At 32.6% G+C, this 13,820-nt stretch overlaps 1 protein-coding gene across 1 annotated transcript; it reads left to right on the forward strand.

Annotated features, from left to right (window-relative positions):
• The first annotated feature begins 5,899 nt into the window (after nucleotides 1–5,899).
• On the forward strand, nucleotides 5,900–7,332 carry LOC111896101 (40S ribosomal protein S9-2). The gene is made up of 3 exons (XM_023892124.3): nucleotides 5,900–6,054; nucleotides 6,441–6,822; nucleotides 6,912–7,332. Exons 1-3 carry the CDS (start codon nucleotides 6,027–6,029, stop codon nucleotides 7,093–7,095), a joined length of 594 nt encoding a protein of 197 aa, XP_023747892.1. The 5' UTR covers nucleotides 5,900–6,026; the 3' UTR covers nucleotides 7,096–7,332.
• The last annotated feature ends 6,488 nt before the right edge of the window (nucleotides 7,333–13,820 follow it).

Below are 13,820 nucleotides of genomic sequence, written 5' to 3' on the forward strand. Positions count from 1 at the left end.
TTGCATCTTGAAGACTTGACTCCATGAACAAACCCACTTTCAACAACATGAACATTTTGAGTTTGAATCAAATCTTTTGGAGTTTGATACTTGTGATTTTCTTGGATCACCGGCTTCCGATAAGGAATCATTCCTTCAAACGAATCACAAGAACACAAAATATCATCGGTTTGAACTCCAATTGAGCAAAAAACTTTTTCATCATGAGAATCAACTTGAACTCCTTTTTCTTGAACATCAAGAACATCAAGAACATGATGATCATCAAGAACATCTTCAACATACATAAGAGCTTGAAGATCACTTGGGTTTTCAACAAGAGAAATGTAACTCTTATTAAACAAGTCTCTTTCTTCTCCTTCCTCTCGATTCTTGCTACGAGCTATCATGAACATGGAAAGATCATACAAACATTCAATCTTCGAAAGTTGTTAAAATATCAATCTTCCATGATCATCTTTCAAACCTCCATAAGAAACCAAAGAATCCCATGAAATCAAACCTCCTTTCAACAATAATCCATAGAATTGAAATTCGTTGACTTCGTATTTCACACCTTCAATGATTACAATCCAAGAATCATACTCCAAACTCACCATGATCACAAAAACTTGAAGATTTCTAGAGAGAGAAAATGATTTTGAATGGGTTTTCTAGAGAGAGAAAGTAAAAATCACTTGAATTCTAGTGAAGAAAATCGAATTATGAATAGAATCAAAGATGAATTCGATTTCTAGAATCCAAAAACTCTCTAAAACACGAAGATCAATAAGAACATGAAGAATCACCAAATCAAAATCGCCATCAAGGATCAATTCTTGATGAAATCAAGAACACCCGCTCTGATACCAATTGTAGTGGTGTTTATTATGAAGGCATGTGCGGAATTAGGAAAAATCTAGTGATTCATCATGTAAAATCAAGAACACAAGGAATAAATAAATCTTTGTAAGCTCATATTAGATCTAGAAAGATTATACAAATGGGTGTGTATACAATTTCTCTCTCTATTCTAACACTCCAAATGGTTCACTTCTTACATAATGGGAGTTACTCACTTCCTATTTATAGGAAAGACTCAACCCATTTACACATACAAAGAGGGAAGCCTAAAACACTACATCCAAGCATGACTTTGCACCCTAACAAATTGTTGCCAAAGTTTGAAGAAGAAAACTTTACTATTAAAAAAAGGGTCCAATAGGAAAAGAGGAACCCTCTAATAATCTATATAATAATAATAATAATAATAATAATAATAATAATAATAATAATAATAATAATAATAATAATAATAATGATAATAATAATATTGAAGCTTCAACATTTAAAGCATTATATTAAACTTTGAAGAATGAAATCAACAAAAAGTTTCTACCCTAATGGAAAGTGGGTGACTTTGTAAGTAAGACATCATGGGTTCGAATCCCACACCCTTCAGTTTTTATTAAAAATCCAATTTTTGCATATTAAAGTATCAGTCGTTGATATCCACATCAACCCTTGTCCAGTTGGCATGCCATATGCCATAGGTGTTTTGCTGAACAGGTCAAAAGGAATTAAAGTGTAAGGTTAAGCCGGTTTCATGGGCTTTTCTATTCAAAAAAAGTTTGTGGGACTAAATTGAAACTTTTTCTAAAAGTTTGAGACTTTCTTGATAAAACCCCAATAGTTAATGACACCTTTGACAAGCCTTCTATCTCGACTACTTGTATAACTTTCAGCATGTATAGTAACCACTACTCCATTGTTTTGAGTTTTTAAAAATTTCACATGGTTTATTGTGTGAAACCGATATCCCTTAACAAGGTAACCTGAGTATCATTGTAAGTTATTCAATGGACCGTGAGCAAGCCATTTTATTTATTCGGTGACTGCTTGATCCCGTTGTTCTTCCATATGTTCAACCTACTTTTTACCGTTTTAGATTAGTAATTCAAGAGTATCAAGATATAATATACACACCTGCTTTTTCCATCTTACCCTTTTTTAAACCACTCACTAAATTGTTGGCAATGAATCTTATCAAGTTCATACTCGGGTATTCGATGAGACCAATTTTGTGCCTTGATTAGCCTTTTGTGTTCCTTTCAGACCAAATGCATGTTTTTTGTAAGCTAGAGACCAAACATGAAGTATGTAAAAATCGTAAAGGAATAGTCTATATTACTCTCGAAAATGTTTAATTGATTCGCCATTGAATAACACATAACAATGTGCTTGAGCATGTGACATCTCATCCATGAAACTACTTAAGGTTGTCCTCCTTCTCCGAAATTAAGATCCTAAATAGATTCTACACCCCAACGGACAACCGGGACAAAGATTGTTACATTCTTCAATATCATTTTGGTGGCCTTCATCATCATTTCTAATAGATCTAGTGAAAACTGTTTCTACTCCAGTGAGATATCTAAAGCAAAATGTTAGACTTTCTTGAGCTAAGAAACCTTCAACGATTGAGCCTTTAGGATGAGCTCTATTGTTGACATATGACTTAATTGTTGAAATATGTTTGAGTGTTCATAGAGAATTGATCATCTAAAATTAGTAATGAAACTATATCAATTTTTTTTTTACCTTTCAATTGGATACATCCATCGAAAAGAAAACATGACCTCCAAGTTTATGTTGGATTAAGTGTCTAAGGTCCTAACTAAATTTGTATAATGTTGATGAATAAAAGTAAAGTCCTTTTTAGGTTATCCTCATAACCAGGAGATGGCTTTGATTGATCAAAGGAGATAGATAAAATGATTTGTTAATATATTATGTGATTAATAAATTAATTAGAATTTATTAATTAATGATTTTTAATTTATTATATGAATAATAGATTAATTAGAAATAGATGGAATTAGTTCATTATTAATTATAATTAATCTGGAATTAAATAAAGGTGAAATGGGTGAATTGTAATTGTCCAATAGTTGAACAAAAGAAATGATTTTGTAACCTACCATCATATGGACAATTGTAGGAGCACTTTTAGGGTTTCTATAAGCCTCCTGGTAGTAGATAAGGAAATGATTTGGATTGAGATTAAATCTATTATTTAATCATTTAAATATTGTTTTGTCCCTAAGTTACCTAAATTATAAACAAGACCCTTGGGCCTCAAGATTTCGTGGCTCTCATATACCTTTCATTGGAAAAAAATTATCCTCCTCTCTCCGCTCTTTCCTTCAATCCTAGGGTTTCTTGCATTTTAGGTGTGAACCATTATAGGCTTGCACATTATTGGAGCTAGGTTTTCCAAGGAGACTACAAGACTTCGATTATCTTAATTAGGATTTACAAAAGGTGTGTATTCTTGACCATGATTTTTGAATTCATAGGGTTTAGTTTATGAATTCATACGTATGTTGCTATCAGATGTGGAAAATACATAGTTCCTTTAGGTTGCATGTACCCTTAAGTGTTAAGTGAAATTTCGCAAGTACATTGTTATTGTAACCTAGAATTCCCATAAGTGGTATTGTAGCACCTAGTTTTTGGATTTTTATTTTATTAGGATAGCGGGACGTACATGGATCAAGTAAAGGTCTTGTACTTCAAGTGAATAGATTTTATACCATAGTGGACGACGACAATGTTTGGTTGAGTGTTTAAAGCCCTCAAGTTACGCTTTCAAGAAAAAGGTAATAATTGAAAAGTTATATATCGAGATTCGTACATGGATTATGGTTTTAGTTCGACATGTGTTAAGCTAAAGATAACTAGATAGGAGTGTGGGCTCGTCAATACCTTTCCGTGCATATAAAGAACGTCGAAAACGAAGTTGAAACGAAGAAGTTATGATTGTTTGAAGTTGAATTGGAAGATAGGGGTTTTGTCCTACGTAGGGCGTAGACAAGCTACGTTGGGCGTATATGCTAAATTATGGACGCGGGTTTAATAGCCTACGCATGGCGTAGCCGTTGCAGATTAAAACCCTAATTCTAAGGTTTTGAGCCCTATTTAAGGGCTTTAACTTCTTGGGAACATTCTCATGATCAGCCTCCATCACCTCATATCATTCCTTGAGAAACCCTGGCCTCCTCTTGCTCTTTTTGAGCCGTGACACCTTTTGTGAGCTTATTTCTCCACTGAAGGGTTGAATTTTGAAGAACAAGGTGTTTGCAAAAGTTCATAGAAGAAGGATTCAAGTATATATCCAACAAGTTTGCTTCATTCCTGGACCATTGTGGGTGAAAAGCTTCTATGTTGCTCATTGGTTTCATAGATCTTGATAATCATCATATTTGTCACTTTTTGGTCCCTTAAGCTTGTGTTTGGAAGTTGGGGCAACTCCAACACCTTTTGAGTTATATGGAACACTCTTGGGACTTGTTGGACTTGGAAAGTTGTGTTTTGGTGCTTGTTCATTAAGCCATGGATGCGATGTTAACATTTTTTTTTTATCATTTTAGTGCATAAATTTTAGATCTTGCTTGATGGGAGTGTTTTAATCGGTAAAGTTGGAAACTTTATCCATTAAGACATTATTATGGTCCATATTTGAAATTTTAAGGGATTAACATTGTGTATTAAGAGCTGATTGGAATTTTTAGCAGTCATGCTGCTATGCGGGTTGTAAATCCTCATACGTTGAGCGTAGCTCAGTTTTAGCCTGTCTCTATCTAGATCTTTATGCCATGCAAAGATCAGCTTGTACACAGGGTGTTGGAGGGTTGACCATTGACTTTTGACCTTTGACCATTGACTTTAGGAATGGGTTAACTTTTGGTCAAATTTAAGGCTTTTGGAGTGTAGACTGAGAGGGTACTCTTTATTGATGTTAGGTGCCATGTAGGATCAGTCTTTGTTATATAAGAGTTGTGGTGTTTTGCTACTACTTGCGAGGTGAGTCTTCTTACTATACTTGCATGTGTGGTAGTATATACTTGTTGACCAACTGAGTCTTATGTTGTTGATTGTTGTTATATGTGAATCGAGTTGCTGATAACTTCCAGTCTGCTGTGAGTCTATGAGACTACTAATAGTTCCTAGGGTTGCTGATAACCCGTGAGGCGTGCTGTTAATCCACAAAGCGTGCTGTTAGCCCACTATGACCGCTGATAGTCCATATGGTTGCTAGTAACTCGTAACTGATTTTTATGTTGTGCTCTACGCAATATTTGGGGAACTAACTAACTTTTTTTATTTACAGTTGTGCATTAAATATTTTGCAGATACTTATCGGATTACGAAGACGGGACTGTACACACACATCAACAAATTTATGATTTGAGATTCCACATTATTTTCTTATTAATTCTGATTTTGGAATAATAGTTTATGAACAGATGGTTTATCCTGAATGTAACTTCACTAAAAATGGATGTTATATTATTCTAAAAATGAAAAATCTAGCTTGGATTTTTGAGATGTTACAAGATGGTATCAAAGTTGTGGTTTGAAAGATTTGAATGAACACTCGTGGGATTCCAAACTCAAACTGTAGAACTGAGAGTTTTACTAAACATTTTTGGAAATGATTCATTTCAAGAGAATATGTGATTTGTCAAAATATGTTATTTTGAAGGTGTCAAAGTAAATTAGATTTAAAAAAAAAACCTATCTTTTAGTTATTATTATTATTATTTTGTTATGGAACGGGAGCTCCTACTGCAACATTGTAAGTCCGTTCCTGATACGTTCATATAAAACAACGCATACTACAGAAAACAATTTTTTTTTACAAATATCTTTTGGCTCTTCTCTTGAGTTATTTATTTTGAATGAAAATAAAATGATTTTTTTAGTTAAAATATTACAAGGTACAAAACTCGAGTTATTTATTTTTGAACGAAAATAAAAGTTTTTTTTAGTTAAAATATTACAAGGTACAAAACTCGAGTCATCAAATGGACCTGTTATTTCGAATGAAAATGGCCCTTAACATAAACCCATAAATCAATCCGGCCCATGAAGATATACATTATAACCCTAACACAATTACCACTCAGCCAAACCCTTGAAGCAGCAGTCGCCGTCGGGGGGAGGGAGGAGCATAGCAAACACCGTATTGACGTCGAGCAACAATGGTGCACGTCTCCTTCTACCGCAACTGTAAGTCTTATTGTTTCATCGATCAATCGATCTCTTTCGTATTCATTTCTCACTTGTTCAAATCCGATTTGTTCTTCACATCGATTATATACATTGATCCAAAAAGCCCTGTACGTTTCAGATTCTGATTTTGAACAACTAATTGTAGTACATGTTTTGTCTTAGAACATCTAATTCACAATCATAAATGTAAAATTAAACTGCAAACAGCGACACAGATGTTATCGTTGAATGAATTTTGCGAACAGTTTTGATTTCGTTGCTCATTTTTATGAGATCATGACCTCTATGAGTTTAGATACGCATCTAATTAACCTATTGTTTATCTTGTTTTAGTTTGTATTTTTATCTGTGAAAACCTAACTGGATACTGGAACCTCTTACAGATGGAAAAACTTTCAAGAAGCCTCGTCGTCCTTACGAAAAGGAACGACTAGACGCAGAGCTGAAATTGGTCGGAGAATACGGTCTCCGATGCAAAAGAGAGCTCTGGAGGGTGCAATATGCACTCAGCAGAATCCGTAATGCTGCAAGAATGCTTTTAACTCTTGAGGAGAAAGATCCACGAAGAATCTTCGAAGGTGAAGCTCTCATGAGGAGGATGAACAGGTATGGTTTGCTGGATGAGAGCCAAAACAAGCTCGATTACGTTCTTGCCCTCACTGTTGAAAACTTCCTTGAACGTCGTCTCCAAACACTCGTCTTCAAAACTGGAATGGCCAAAAGCATACATCATGCTAGAGTCCTCATCAAACAAAGGCACATCAGGTAACAACTTCGACCTCACTCCACTCTTCAATGGCTTCCAAACATCTTCTCTAAGTTCATTTTCATGATTTTTTTTTCTGAATCACTAGAGTTGGAAGGCAAGTTGTGAATGTTCCATCGTTCATGGTGAGGGTGGATTCACAGAAGCACATTGATTTCTCACTCACGAGTCCATTTGGAGGTGGGAGACCTGGTAGAGTTAAGCGAAAGAACCAGAAAGCAGCTGCAAAGAAGGCTTCAGGTGGTGATGCTGATGAAGATGATGAAGAATGAGAGCATTTGAGTAGTAGTTCTTGTGTTTGATCTTATTTGCCACCATGAGGTTTACAAGTGAGTGTTTTGTTCTTTGTTTACTTTAGACTTTTTCTTAGTGGATTTATTGGTGGTTTTTAAGAAGTTATTGTTTGTTGATTTTTCTGTTGAAGATTTTGTAATGGATTTTATGGGATTTTAGAGTTATCTAAATTCTATTTGAAATTCTGCAAGTTTCGCTTGCTATTTTAAATTCAACTTTTGATATAACTTTATACAAACATTTTTACAAGTTACATCGCAGTTTCAGTTTATTTGTTTAGAACTTATCCTAAAGTGGATATGAAGTGGATGCGTAATTGCATATGATCATTGATTAAAATTCAAAACTTGCAAAGTTTGTGCCTTATTTTAAAATGGGTTTGATTTCCCGGGTTCAACCTATAAGTGGTTCATGGGTTTTAACCCAATTTTAGCAAATGCAGACAAAGTAAATTGGATTTTTTTACATTGTTCCATGCATTTAAAATCATTTAAAAACATCAAAATCAACTAAAATAATTAAAATAAATATATAAAAATTACCAAGTTTTGAAATTTACATCCAAAACAAAACACCAACCTTTTTAATGTCATTCAATCACATTTAAAGAGTTTGGTGGTGACCTAATTTCAATGTGATCAACTCTGTTAAAACATCACAGATCCACATTTTAGCTAATTGGAGGTTTTAACATGTAGATTTGGACTTTGCAACATTAATCTTGCAAGTCATTGTTCAAAATCAAATTGAAAAAGGAATGATTTCATGAATTTAGGGGTTCAAATCCACCATTGCAATAGGCAAAATAAACTTCTCAACTTTCGTTTTCGTAGGTCCAAGATGACACCATTTAACTTTTCTGGCCCAATAACGTTTACTTTATCTTAGAAAGTTAATATCTTAACGATTTAAATCTAATGTCTAAGTAAATAGGTCAAGTTAAACATCATACCTCAAATGTCAATTTAAAAAAAATTAATTTCTAAACTCCAAGCTTATAGAGAATTTTGTATATAACCTTATTAAAAATCAAAATATCATATATATATATATATATATATATATATATATATATATATATATATATATATATATATATATATATATATATATATATGCCCAATTTAATTTTTAAATATCATATTTGACTTTCATAATCTTTTAAAGTACCATATATGTCATTTTTAAACATCAAAATATAATAAATGCTCTTAAACATCAAAATCAAAGATAATATATTAAGTATCGTCCATCCATTACATGAAAATAATCCACAACAAAAATTAAGAAATCAATACATACATTGCATGAAGAGTGTTGAAGATGAAACGTTAGGTGTTCGATTATTATAGATGTAGGGATAAGACGATTAATTTTTTTTAATTCTTATTATATTTCTAATATATAAAAGATAATAATAAACTATTAAAAATATTGTAAAAAAAAGATATGGACAAATATGATATTATGAAGGTTTATGAATGATAAATTTGATATTAAAAAATTAATCTAAACAAATATGATATTTTGATATTTAAGAATAATATATATGAAATTATTCCTTTTTATTCTAACATGTCTATCAATTTAAATAGTTTAATTTCTCCAAATTAACTAAATTTGGAATTTTATAGGTTAATATTATTTAGTTTAATTTATTTGATACAAATAACATTTATTGGTTAAAACTTCTATTGAAAAAGCGGATGATACATTATGTTTAATATTTTTAATAATTAGATATCACTTGTCTAAATGAAAGGAATACTTTTTAGGGTTTATTCATTTTTGGTCACTTAACTTTTGGTTTTGTATTCATTTGGTCACTTAACTTTTTTTAAGTTTTAAAACAGTCATCAAACTTTTGACTTTGTGCTCATTTAGTCACTTAACTTTTGGTTTGGTCACTTAACTTTTAGATTTGTGCTAATTTAGTCACCAAACTTTTAAAATTGTGTTCATTTAGTCACTAAACTTTTGAAAAAGTTTAAAAGTTTAGTGACTAAATGAGCACAATTTTAAAAGTTAGATGACTATATGTGACCAAACCAAAAGTTAAGTGACTAAATGAGCACAAAGCCAAAAGTTTGATGAACTTTTAAAACTTAAAAAGAGTTAAGTGACCAAATGAGCACAAAACGAAAAGTTAAGGGACCAAAAATGACCTAAACCCTACTTTTTAAGATGGTGAATTGTTAGAATTTTATGTAGGGAAAGGTTGGATTATGTTCCTTCCTTGTCCCATATATACCATATATATGGAAAATAAAAACCTAATGTGAGCTTCTAAGGAACTTTATCTCCTTACCATGCCACATCAAATGGTTAGGGCCAAGTGTAGGCTCACTTGGGACTTTGCAAATACTCTTCGACTCGAGGAACTGCCAATTTTATTTTCATAGAGGAAAAACCTAACCATACCAGGTTGATCTTGTCAAATGAGCCAATAGTTAATTCACCAAATGGTGAATTGAATTAGGGGAAAATGACACATTAGCCCTACTATGTATTGTATATTTGCTTATTTAGTCCCTTAAGTTATTTCCATGCATTATGAGGGAACAACGTTGTTAGTGACCTGCTTATTTGGTCCCTATAACCTACTATTACCAGTTTCATTAGGGGTGCAAACGAGTCGAGCCGTGACCAAGCTTATCCAGGCTTGGCTCGAGCTCGGTTAAGTTATATGAGGCTCAAGCTCGAGCTCGGCTCGATTCGAGCATTCTTGTACTAAGCTTGGTTCAAGCTCGTAAAGAATTATACAAGCTCGGATCGGGCTCGACTTCGACTCGTTTTTTTGTCTAACATGCCTAAATGAGCTTAAGCTCAGTTTGAGCTCGTTAAGAAGCTCATTTACTAATACCCTAAATCCCTAATTACCCAAATATTTTTTTATATTAATATATAAAAATAACAATAAATTATATTATATATAGGCCCGTTTAGGCTCGCGAACCTAATCGAGCTTAGTGACATAGGCTCGAGCTCGAGCTTGTTTAATAAACGAGCTTAATATTAAGCTTGCGCTCGTTTAAAATTGGTTTCAAGTCGAGCTTTTAACGAGTCGATCCCGAGTAGCTCACAAATAGTTTGGCTTATTTGCACCCCTAAGTTTCATGTACCCGATCACTTTTACTTAATTAAAAGGTTAAATTAAATCCACCTCACCTCCTGTCCATGTCTCCTTCCCTCCCCCTCTCTGTATTTCTCTCTCTCTCTCTCTCTCTCTCTCTCTCTCTCTCTCCCTCTCACACACATACACACAAAAAACTAGTGAAGATTCATTTTCATTTGCCTCTCTATTATGTGTAATCAATCATGCATTCTGAATAATCAAAACCAAGCAACTTCAAATTTCTTAAAATCAAAGCTGTTATGCGAACCAATAAAAACAAAGAAACCAAAAACATTGGAGAGATAAAACCAATTAGTTAATACCTTTTGTCGATTGAAAGAAGATCTACGATGACAGGTTGAAGAGTTGATCATTATGGTCGCCATACACATAAGAAGATGTGGTTTATGAGGGTGAGAGGAATGAGGGAGCTTACGGTGCTAGATAATCGATAGAGATTAGAGGAAGGTTGTGAAGAACACGATAGATGGGAGAAAGAAGACAGTAGACGTCAGTGAGAGTGACAAGCTTCAACTGATTGTAAGTCAACTATGGAAATTTGTGGAGAATCACATCAAAAAGCATGGGGTCATCGTTGGTCTTCATAGAATAAATAGAAATCCAAAATTGATTCGGACTACAATTTACCAAGAAGCAGAGGGAAGGACATGGGGTATTAACTTCATCTTGTTTACCGGAAACTCGGTCTTGTCAAACTCACAATAAACATCATCCGATTTGTTTGAGTGTTGATTAGATAAACAATGAGGAACAGTGGGAATTGATGACAAATCAAATGGTGAACAAGAAGATGGTATTGTTCAAGATCCATTGCAATTTGGTTTTCTTTAAGGAAATCATTTCACTACAAAATGGATTCTTCAACAGTCCATGACCTGAAATCCAAGAACCATTTATCCACTATCTTGATCTGAAACCAAGCAGATGTGATTGTTGAAGATCCGTTGCAAATCTCAAAGATGTCATTAATGGCGGAAGCAACCGACACTCTGAAAATCTAGTCAACTGTAGTTTGTTCGATGTGTGTTATCCAGTGAGTAAAGTTTCTAGCACACAGTTAGGGCCTGCATTTCTGACTATCGATCTAGTGATGCATAGTGAAGATGTGTTTTAGAGGATGTTTGGAGCGAATTCAATGGTTAGAGTTGCGGGTGAAGATGGAGATGAAGATCTATGGTGCTTGGGGTTTGTTGACGACGGTAGAATCCGAGGAGTTTTGTGGTGATTGGAGGGCATGGGTTTGGAGGAGAAACGAGGGGCCAAGTCAAAAGAGGTGGGGCTTTTCAAAGTCAAAGTCTATGTGGAAAAGGGGTAACTGGTTCATCCCTTCGATTGTCAAAAGTGACCAAATAGAGTCGACAAAAACAAGTTTATTATATCATAAAGCACGAAAATAAGTTTAGAGGCTGAATAGGCAAATCTGCGATGCATTATAGAGCTAATGTGTCATTTCCCCAGTTAAATTATAGTAGATAAGTAGATAACTACCACACGTGATCAATGTGCCGTTAGGGTTTTATGGCAAGGATACCATCAAAACCCCTATATTTTTATGATATTGCTATAGTCTTGGCAATATAAATAAATATAGCCTCCTAGTTTTTTTAATTATCAAAAATAATCTCCTTTCCTCTCCACTGTCTCTCACGTGGTTTGTCAAGCAGGCAACAATCAAAGTTTCTAATTTATTATGCATTTCCGAAGCATCAACTTTGTGATTTCTTGGTTTCGTAGTCGTTGGAACCAACATAATCTTGTATTAAATCATAGATTTTACGCCTAACAATTACAACGTATAAGCGATGTACAAACCTTCTAGGATATGATACGTTACGAACATAGATTGTCATTTTCAAGGAAAAGGTAATTGAAGTTGGTTTAACATTGTGTCCGTTGTTTAATTTCATCCAATGAATAAGACAATGTGTTTCTATCATTTCTTTCTAATTAAATTGATCAATGATATATTGTTGTTGTTATTTATCGAGTAATTAATTTTCGCTATCAAGTATTTGCTTAATTGATCAATGATAAGTGAAGTAAATACATCAACATATGTATAAAAGTGCTAACATTTTTTTGGTGCTGATTCGTACACACTTTTTTTTTATATAACAATTTATGTTTTAAAATGTTATGTTCTATATAACTCTATAAAACATAAATTATTGTGTATGAATTACTTAATTTGTTAACTTTTTGCGTTTGTAACCATTTTTATTATATCCACCGGTATTAATTAGTTATTTTTTATCATGCTTCCATTATTTAATAATAATAAGATGATTAAGATGAGGTATGATTGTATTTGAATTTATATTTGTATTAAAGTATGGCATGCGTAGACAAGTTGTAACCTTAATCTATTAAATTTACTTAACTTTTTCAACTGATTGTTGGATTTTTCTTCATAACCTACAAAACGTGAACAAGTTGTGTAAACAACTCAAAATGAGAGCATGGTTTGATCATATATCTTTTTATTAATATACAAGTACTATATTCTTTTTGGATTTAGCGATGCAAAAATATTGAAAGTAGACATGAATACACCAAGTCAATAACTAATTAATATTAGTTGGGAATGGATATTCCATTAAGGACATGTTAGAAAAAATAGCCGGAAATTGGAAGTTTGAAAAATTGATAATTGATAGCTGTAACTTATAGTTTTTATTTATATAGAAGTGTTCGATAAAGTAGCTGATAGTTTTTAGATTTACAAAATAAAAACCAGAAGCTAAGATCTCTAAAAAAACTAAATACTCCGTAAAAAAACTTCATAAACTAGATTTGAAACTATTTTTTTCAAATAAAAATTAAAAACTAATACCGAAATGAAACCTTCTTTTTTTGTTCGAGTTTTTTTTTCTTAAAATTTTAAAATTAAAAGTTATCAAAAACACTGTAATAAACACATATTTAGGAATATCGATTGTTAGAGAAGTTAATAACTGTTGATTTGTTATAATTATTAAAATTTCTTTTTTAGAATAAGAAATTTGGTCCCTCGCCTTTAAAAAAAATTCTCTTTCAATTTGCTAAAAGTAATAAAGTGGATTCCTGTGATGAATTAGTTGCGTGATTTGAAATGTTTTCTGTCATATAGCATTATGATGCATTCTAATTATTATCCAATAGATATATTTATTTATAAATTTAGCTATCTGCCACTTACTCCATGACAAAACCAAATTTTATTCCACATCTTTAAATCATTCAATAATATCTTGCTTAAGAAGAAAGTCTAGCATCCTTAACATGTGTATTACCTAAATCAAAATAGAGATCCAAAATTCTACACATCAAGAAGTTATTATGCTTTCTCCACAAGAATATCTTGAAACATTTTAATTGAAAAGTTGGTGATTCTTGATGCTTGGAGTTGGAGAGTCGAATATGAATTCTTGAAAGAAAAGTTTTTGAATCATGAAAGATGATATTAGGTTGGATTTTGTTACTAAATATCTTTCAAAGACAACAAATAGAAACATATAAAAATAAATTAATTTATATTTATTTTTCAAAAACCCCAAGTTAGTTTTATGAGATACCATGTGAATAAAA

This window comes from Lactuca sativa, chromosome 8 (assembly GCF_002870075.4).
Source record: "Lactuca sativa cultivar Salinas chromosome 8, Lsat_Salinas_v11, whole genome shotgun sequence".
NCBI classification, from domain to species: Eukaryota; Viridiplantae; Streptophyta; class Magnoliopsida; order Asterales; family Asteraceae; genus Lactuca; species Lactuca sativa.

Excerpts from the sequence above, each read along its gene's own strand:
- LOC111896101 (XM_023892124.3), top strand. The coding sequence starts at position 6,027 with ATGGTGCACGTCTCCTTCTACCGCAACT. Across the intron at positions 6,055-6,440 it reads CGTCTCCTTCTACCGCAACT|ATGGAAAAACTTTCAAGAAG; the intron begins GTAAGTCTTATT and ends AACCTCTTACAG. Across the intron at positions 6,823-6,911 it reads ATCAAACAAAGGCACATCAG|AGTTGGAAGGCAAGTTGTGA; the intron begins GTAACAACTTCG and ends CTGAATCACTAG.